Source organism: Sprattus sprattus (assembly GCF_963457725.1).
Source record: "Sprattus sprattus genome assembly, chromosome: 13".
NCBI classification, from domain to species: domain Eukaryota; kingdom Metazoa; phylum Chordata; class Actinopteri; order Clupeiformes; family Clupeidae; genus Sprattus; species Sprattus sprattus.
This window is the reverse complement of record NC_137911.1, coordinates 20,605,683-20,612,896: the sequence shown is the minus strand read 5'-3', so window position 1 is coordinate 20,612,896 and position 7,214 is coordinate 20,605,683. Positions and strand designations below refer to the sequence as shown.

At 40.5% G+C, this 7,214-nt stretch overlaps 1 protein-coding gene across 1 annotated transcript; it reads left to right on the top strand.

Annotated features, from left to right (window-relative positions):
* Positions 1–1,400: 1,400 nt before the first annotated feature.
* On the top strand, positions 1,401–6,481 carry osr1 (odd-skipped related transcription factor 1). The gene is made up of 3 exons (XM_080850360.1): positions 1,401–1,539; positions 4,871–5,584; positions 5,995–6,481. Exons 2-3 carry the CDS (start codon positions 4,920–4,922, stop codon positions 6,125–6,127), a joined length of 798 nt encoding a protein of 265 aa, XP_080706486.1. The 5' UTR covers positions 1,401–1,539; positions 4,871–4,919; the 3' UTR covers positions 6,128–6,481.
* Positions 6,482–7,214: the final 733 nt, after the last annotated feature.

Genomic DNA, 7,214 nt, shown 5'->3' with positions numbered 1-7,214 from the left:
TATGCAATTCATGTATGCAATTTAGTCAATGCAATACACAAAATGATCTATTGTTTGTTGGCATACGATAAATATTGATTTAACATTACCTTAACCCACATGCATGATGTAGTACTTATTTGTTACACTGCTGACCACCTTACGCAACATATTATCCTTTGCTAATTAATAAAATCCCGAACAAAGTGACCTCAATTTCTCTCTTCAAGAATGCCGTGTTTTGAAGCTTTGTCGCATCTCTTTTTCTGTCCGTTCTTTGTGAAAGTATACCAGGGGTTTTCATCTGTCTTCTCTTAAAACAGGGTGACAAATTGAAAAATGGTTTAGAGGTTTAATACGAGTATACAATTTCTTTTCCCTCGAACTCCAAGTTAAAAGTGACAGTTGTATATTTACCTTAATTAATTTAGAGCGAGAGGTGATTTGTTGGTCTTCCAACGTATACAGAAGCCTTTTTTAAACAGGAAAACCTGGAGGGTGGGTCGAATTCTTTAAGAAAGCGACAATTAGTCTAATTTATTTATCAATTCTTCACCTTTCACCCTTAACCTTAAAATGGCATTCAGGAAACGAAGCGAAGTAGATGTGGATAAAGTTGGTTGGTATTAAATTATATAATTAGCTATTTTGTATTAAAACAGATTTATCTTTAGATTTTCCTCTCAGACTTACCATCATAATGCCCACTTTGACTGCATAAAGACATTGAAATGGAATGTACTTGTTATAACACACAGTAGAGGACAGACAACCTAGATTAAATCTATGATTAAAAAAAATATAGACATGGTTAAAGGCTAGGCTTCTAAAATAAAAGCTTGTAGGCTACTGTAGCTTTTCCTGTTTTTTTTTTTTTTTTTTTAATGTTATTAACATTATTTATAATGATTTCTGTACTTTATATTCGGTATAGGCCTGTTGTTGTTCGCTACATTGATTTACCCGAGCTTATGTTTGTTTTTATATAGAGCGGGATTTTTTTCTTACAACATTAGAATTAGAAACTACCCGTCTACCTGTATGGTGCTGTCCAAGATTGAACGTTATAGTAACGTACCTCAACTATAAACTGATGAGAAATGAAAATAAACTGATAAAGTTTTGCCACAGTTAGACTGACTACTGCTTGGTCGGGCTCCCATGAACTGAATGTAACTAACTTTGCTTTACAGTATGAATCTCCCTCGTCTTTTTTCTTTCTAGTTGGGGAGGTTGGCCGAATGACGCGCATGTGCAAGTGGAGGGGTTTGTTGCAATAAAGAGGCGGTTTGACTTGGAACCGCAAGAGAGTGAAAGAGAGTCTCATCCTGAAAACGTCCCGCGTACAACTTGCGGGAACGACTATGAAATACACGCACTTACATGATCAACTCTGAGGTGACATGCAGAACAAGTTGGTTCAACTATCCGGTTCAAGAAACTTTTTTATGAACGGTCTGTAACTTTTTACGAAGTTTTGCAGCAACAGTATACTCCACTACCAGCTCCTTGAAGGCAACAACGCTGATATCTTGGACTGTTCCAGAACTTCTGAACGTGGTAAATATTTATTTGGTCTTGAACCATACTTCTGAAAATTATAAGTTGTTTGTTAAGGTAGTGGAAGACACTTGAAAACACTTGAAAACTGCGCAGAACATGGGCGAAGGTATGACATGTAGCAAGGGGCAGTCAAGTTGTAAGCTATCAGAGATTTGCTCGCAAACGCCGTGTAGACTGGACGGCATTATAAGTATTGAATTGTTCTGCTTTTAATTTTGAAAGTGGTCATGTCGCCCTCAAACTGTCATGATGTAGTGGAAGTTCTTCGGCTAATGGTGCTGCGGTGGTAGGCTTGGTTAAAACGGTGGTCTGCATGCTGGAGCGATCAACAGGTGTGATGTTTCAGAGGGGAAAGCATCCACTCGTTATGTGATGTTATGTATAGCTTGCAGGCTGCCTGAAGCAGTTCTAACTTTTCCCTTTTATAAACAACGCTGTTGTGTTTTCGTGAGAAAGGCTAGGGCTATTAAAGACTATTTATAATTTCGGCCAAGAAAGATCAAGCAATAGTCAATATCGTTGCTTTGCACCAAACACCTTTGATGCACATCAAACATTTTCACTTATCCTAATTCAGATTTTCGTTCGATTATAAATATGTGATTTTGATACATATTGGAAAAAACGAAATATGACTTCAGTTTGTATTTTAATGTCCTTTTCAAAGGATGAGTTGGGTTCTATTTATCATGCACAACACACAGCAATATTCATGCACAAGCAGCCTATAGGCTAGATGCACATTCTTCAGCTTACTAAGTAGCCTATGCGTTTGTGAAATAAGTCCATTCAATGATATTCTAATTAAAAACGAATTATCTTACTAGCATTCAGCAATATACGGTAATGAATTGTTTTTAATTATTTTAGAAATAATCGTTTGCAGTAGTAGGCCTACTTGGAGGACCAAATATAGCGTCATACTCACAGTAAATATTGTTTTTATTGTGTAAATTGATGCCACGGCATTTCATCCAAATTTATTGTTTGAACCCCTCTGGTATAGATGTTTGGTTTTCATAATTTTGAGGTGATCATTTTATGTGATGCTATGAAATAATAGCTATTATTATTTGTATTCTAGTTATTGTTATTATTATACATTTGCTGCTTTAAAATATATTGGTACATATTCAAACATTCAAAATAGATACATTTATAAAGCCAAAAGCACACGTTTCCTTCGGCATTCATGTTTAGTGTCCTTTCTATAGGCTACATTACGTCCTGGGTTGACTACTTCTTCGCACCAAGCATTCCACTTTTAGGACAGTTTACTTTAACACTGACACTGTTTACTTCTGTCCTCCATCCCTTTTCTCTTTGACATCGTTTTTTCTCTTCATTGTAGGCCTGTATCTCGGTAGTGTGAGATTATTCCCGTGTTAAACACTGAGTGTCTTGCACTTTGCTTTCTCAGATTAAGTTAAATGTTTATATCCCCTGTTTTTTTTGTACTGATAGAGATAAAAGCATCAGCTCGTTTGTGGCAATGCCCGCACAATTGACCGACAGTGTCTTTGAGGTTGCATATTTAACTTTCCCAATACACAACAACCATTTCCTTACAGCTCTCCCCATTTCACAAGTGACAAATACTCCTTTACAAACCAAATGGTTTTAGGAAAAGTTCGTTCAAGAAGGTCCTGTGGAAGGCACAAGTAAAATTGACGCCTTTTATGTCATGTCAACTACGGAAACGATCAGAGTCAAAGGATGCTCTCAGTCACACTGCATAGGCTTCAACAGTCTGAACCGTGGGTTACGTGAGGTTGAGGCTGAAAACTCCCATCATTTCAAGAACAAGGCCTTTCCATTAGAGTTTGCAAGCTTCAGTAGTCTAAGTAGTCTCTCTGGAGAGGACGTTGTCACCAAATATAGCAAGAGCGCACAGGGCAAAGAAAATCCAACATGATTCATGAACCCTTTCATCACCTTAGCTCAGATAAATCTGCGGGAAGGAAAGTTGTACTGAGTTTGATTCTTTATGTCGTGTGGGAAGCAAAGCGGGTTTGATGGTGTGACTTTTCTTGCCAGAACCGTTGCAGAAATCCCGCTAATTAGCCAACAATGTCTTTGTGAAATGTCATTAACGCTTGGGTCAGCAACTTTCAAATTCCATAGGATTTAGGGACTGGTGTTAAGTGAAGCGTCCTGCGGCTGTCTATTACATTGTGCATGCTGCTGCGCGGCCCATGCAAGTTCAGTTAGACCTACCCTCATCAGTCTCTTCTATTCGTGCATAAATCTAAATGTGGTGCTGTGGCATAAGTTTATCAGAAGCTTTTCTTTTCTGTGCTTGGAAGATGAAAACAACCGTCGTGCTCAGGTGCCTTGGTGTGCGTACATTGATTGCTCAGTTTCACCAATCTCCTTCAACAATTAAATGGTGCAGACATCAAAGGGTTAAGGATACGGGGCTGCTAGGGAGCAACCGCTGATCTCCCCTAATGACCTCGTAAGTAAAAGTCAATTACTTCTGCGTCATGATCAGAAAGTATAAATCCCCGGGGGCCTTTTGAGCCTGAGAGTCTCTAATTAGTACTATTTCACTATTTATTTATAACGATAACCCTGCTAGACAACCAATCTCAGAGAGTTTATTGAATGGTAATTTGGGGGGGGGGATAACGAACAAATTACGGCTGGGTACTCTCCTCTGCATTAACATCTGAGACACACGCTTGCCACATGCGAGTTACTGCAGGAGCCATACTCAAAATATTTTTGAGTCATAGAAATTCTTAACTGTTCTCCAGAAGTCTAGAGGCTCTCTGAAGATTTCTTCCATAGAAATATTCCATCTGCCCATCAAATGAAGACACAATAGGGCATGATTGTTCATTGTGTCTCTCCTTATCAAACGTGATGAAATTGTTCATTGAGGTATGTTACCTCAGTGAATGGTGTCTTTGAGGTAAATAGCTCTGGGCACAATTTCTGGGAGCAGGGTAACGCCTACACCAAACACGCATTCACGTCTGGCAAGCTTTGAAACGGTGTTTGTGTGAATGTCTGTGTTTGTGTGTGTGTGTGTGTGTGCCTCTCCATCCTGTCAGACCTCTCTCTCTCTGTATCTTTCCCTGCCATCAAACGCATTGTTCCTCCTTTTCTTTCCCCTTCTCTTCGTCCTATCAGATGCATAAGTATACAAGGGTTTTGTATGAGTCCCAGGGGTGATGGTTGTAATTAAATGTAAAAACTGCTTAATTTACTTCTGCCAACCAGACTGATAGAGAGAGTTAATACGTTAATTATCTCTAAGTCAATTTATAATGAATTGAATTCCTTCTGTGTTGTCTAAAATTATCTTTCTTTTCTGTTTCAGAGGACGTTACCCTGTCAGTCCCTAGTGGTTTGATCAACGTTTGACAAACATGGGAAGTAAGACCCTTCCGGCTCCAGTTCCCCTCCATCCATCCTTGCAACTGGCCAACTACTCCCTGCTTCAGGCGTCCAACGGCTTCCAGCTCCCATCAGACCATGTGCCCAGCATCTACAGTTTCAGTGCCCTGCACGCCGTACACCTGCACCAGTGGACTCTGGGCTACCCGCCCTTTGCCCTGCCTCGCTGCACTTTCTCCAAGCTCCCTGGCTTGGTGGATAGCCGGTTTCCTCTACCCTCGATCCCTCTCTTTCCACACCTGGTCCAGCCAAACAAGCAGGACTCCTCTGGGAATGGCCAAGGCACGGGCAGCTCCTCCAAGAACAAGCCCAGATTCGACTTTGCCAACCTGGCGGCTGCCGCTACCCAGGAGGACCCCCTGAAGGCGGAGGACCTCAGTGCCAGTGCGCCCCCACCCCACCCGCCGGTGCTGGGCTGCCTGCTGGACGTGACCAAGCTCTCCCCGGAGAGGAAGCCCAGCCGAGGGCGCCTGCCTTCCAAGACGAAGAAGGAGTTTGTGTGCAAGTTCTGTGGCCGCCATTTCACGAAGTCCTACAACCTGCTAATTCACGAGCGCACGCACACAGACGAGAGGCCATACACCTGTGACATCTGCCACAAAGCCTTCCGGCGACAAGACCACTTGAGAGATCACAGGTATGTCTAACCTATTAAGAAATCGTATGAACATTTAGAATTAAGTTAGTTTGATCAGTTTTTAAATTGACAGTTATATTCTGAGGAGCTTTGTGTCCAGAGCTCATGCAGCATTAAGTATCACTCATGTTTGCAGAATAGAGCATTCTTAACATAATGTTGACACAGATCGTTAACACAATCACGACACAATTATTTCTTTCATTTTGTAAATAAAGACATACTATACTGCCATCACTCACTTGTTTTCTTCATAATTATTATATGAATGCTCTTTTAAATGTGCCGGACAGATGTTTCTTTTATGGATAGCGTTTAAGGACAAAACATGTCTGTGTCTCCAGAGCACGTGAGGGAAAACTGTTGTGCTGTCATATAACATTACTTCTTTTGTCTGTTCTGCCCTCCAGATACATTCACTCAAAAGAGAAGCCATTTAAATGCCAAGAGTGCGGCAAGGGATTCTGTCAGTCGAGGACGCTGGCGGTCCACAAAACATTGCACATGCAGGTCAAGGAGCTGAAGCCTGCCAAGATAAAGTGACGTCAACGGCCAAAACAAACAAGCATTACGGGGACACTGGAAGAACAACGACCAACAAAAATGACAAGGCACAGAGACAGCATTGTTCCTGGGCAATATGAACACAGTGCAAACTGTACACATTTTTGATCACACCAAAGAGGGATATGTGAAAGTGTTCCAAGAGAGAAAAAAAAGGGACAGAAATTCTTGTATCGTGGAGAGACAGCATTTCATCTGACAAAAGTGCTATTGAATAACCTGGAATCTAAATAATGCACCAAGACTCAACAGAAGGGACACATTGGACTTTTTTTTTTTTTTCAAATTGTGGGTCGGCTCTGTTTTGTTTCGGGGTTTTAAAAAGTGTTTTGTTTGGAGAACCGTTCTCTGGGGTAACAGTGTAAGAGCTTATTGGGAAAAGACCCGGAGGTCAGAATTAGAACTGATCCATTGAATGTGATCTTGAGCCTTTTGCGTTGACTCTGGCCTGAACTGGTCATTTAGATTTTGATCTGGGGCATGTATGAAATTTAAATATGCAGTCCTTAACAGTGTCTGTAAGCTTATGGTGATGGCCAATGACACATAACCATGGTCTCTTCTGTGAGAAATCAACATTCCATTGTAATTTTTGTACAGATTTTCTTTTTTTGTATAACTGTTATTTGGCACTTTAACCTGATTATTGTTTATTTACATATATCACTGGATCCCCTAAACTTATTTTATGAAATAAATAGTCATTTTCTAAACATGTTTAGTCTGGATGCTTTGGGTGGGTCTCAGACAAAGTATTTTCCCCATAAAATGCTACTGATATATCGGGAAGATGAATTGCTCAAAGCGGGGACCTAACAGTCTCCCATAGTGTTTTCTCAGTATCCATAAGTGCTTGCTGGTTTTCATATGCAAACTGGATATGTGTAGGATATTTGTGTCAGAGAGGTGTCTGAGGACCTGTTATGACACAAAATAGCACTAAATACAATCCAGAGCAAAATCCAGACAAAAAAAGGCTTTTAATCTGCTAGGAAATTCACAATACACACTAGGCAATCATAAACTCTTAATTTAAGGATATATGGATTCTTCACAGCTCCCATCC

What these genes read in the sequence shown, in the direction of transcription:
- osr1 (XM_080850360.1), top strand. Translation starts at nt 4,920, where the DNA reads ATGGGAAGTAAGACCCTTCCGGCTCCAGTTCCCCTCCATCCATCCTTG. An exon ending in GACCACTTGAGAGATCACAG is followed by an intron (nt 5,585 to 5,994) that starts GTATGTCTAACC and finishes TCTGCCCTCCAG; the next exon opens with ATACATTCACTCAAAAGAGA.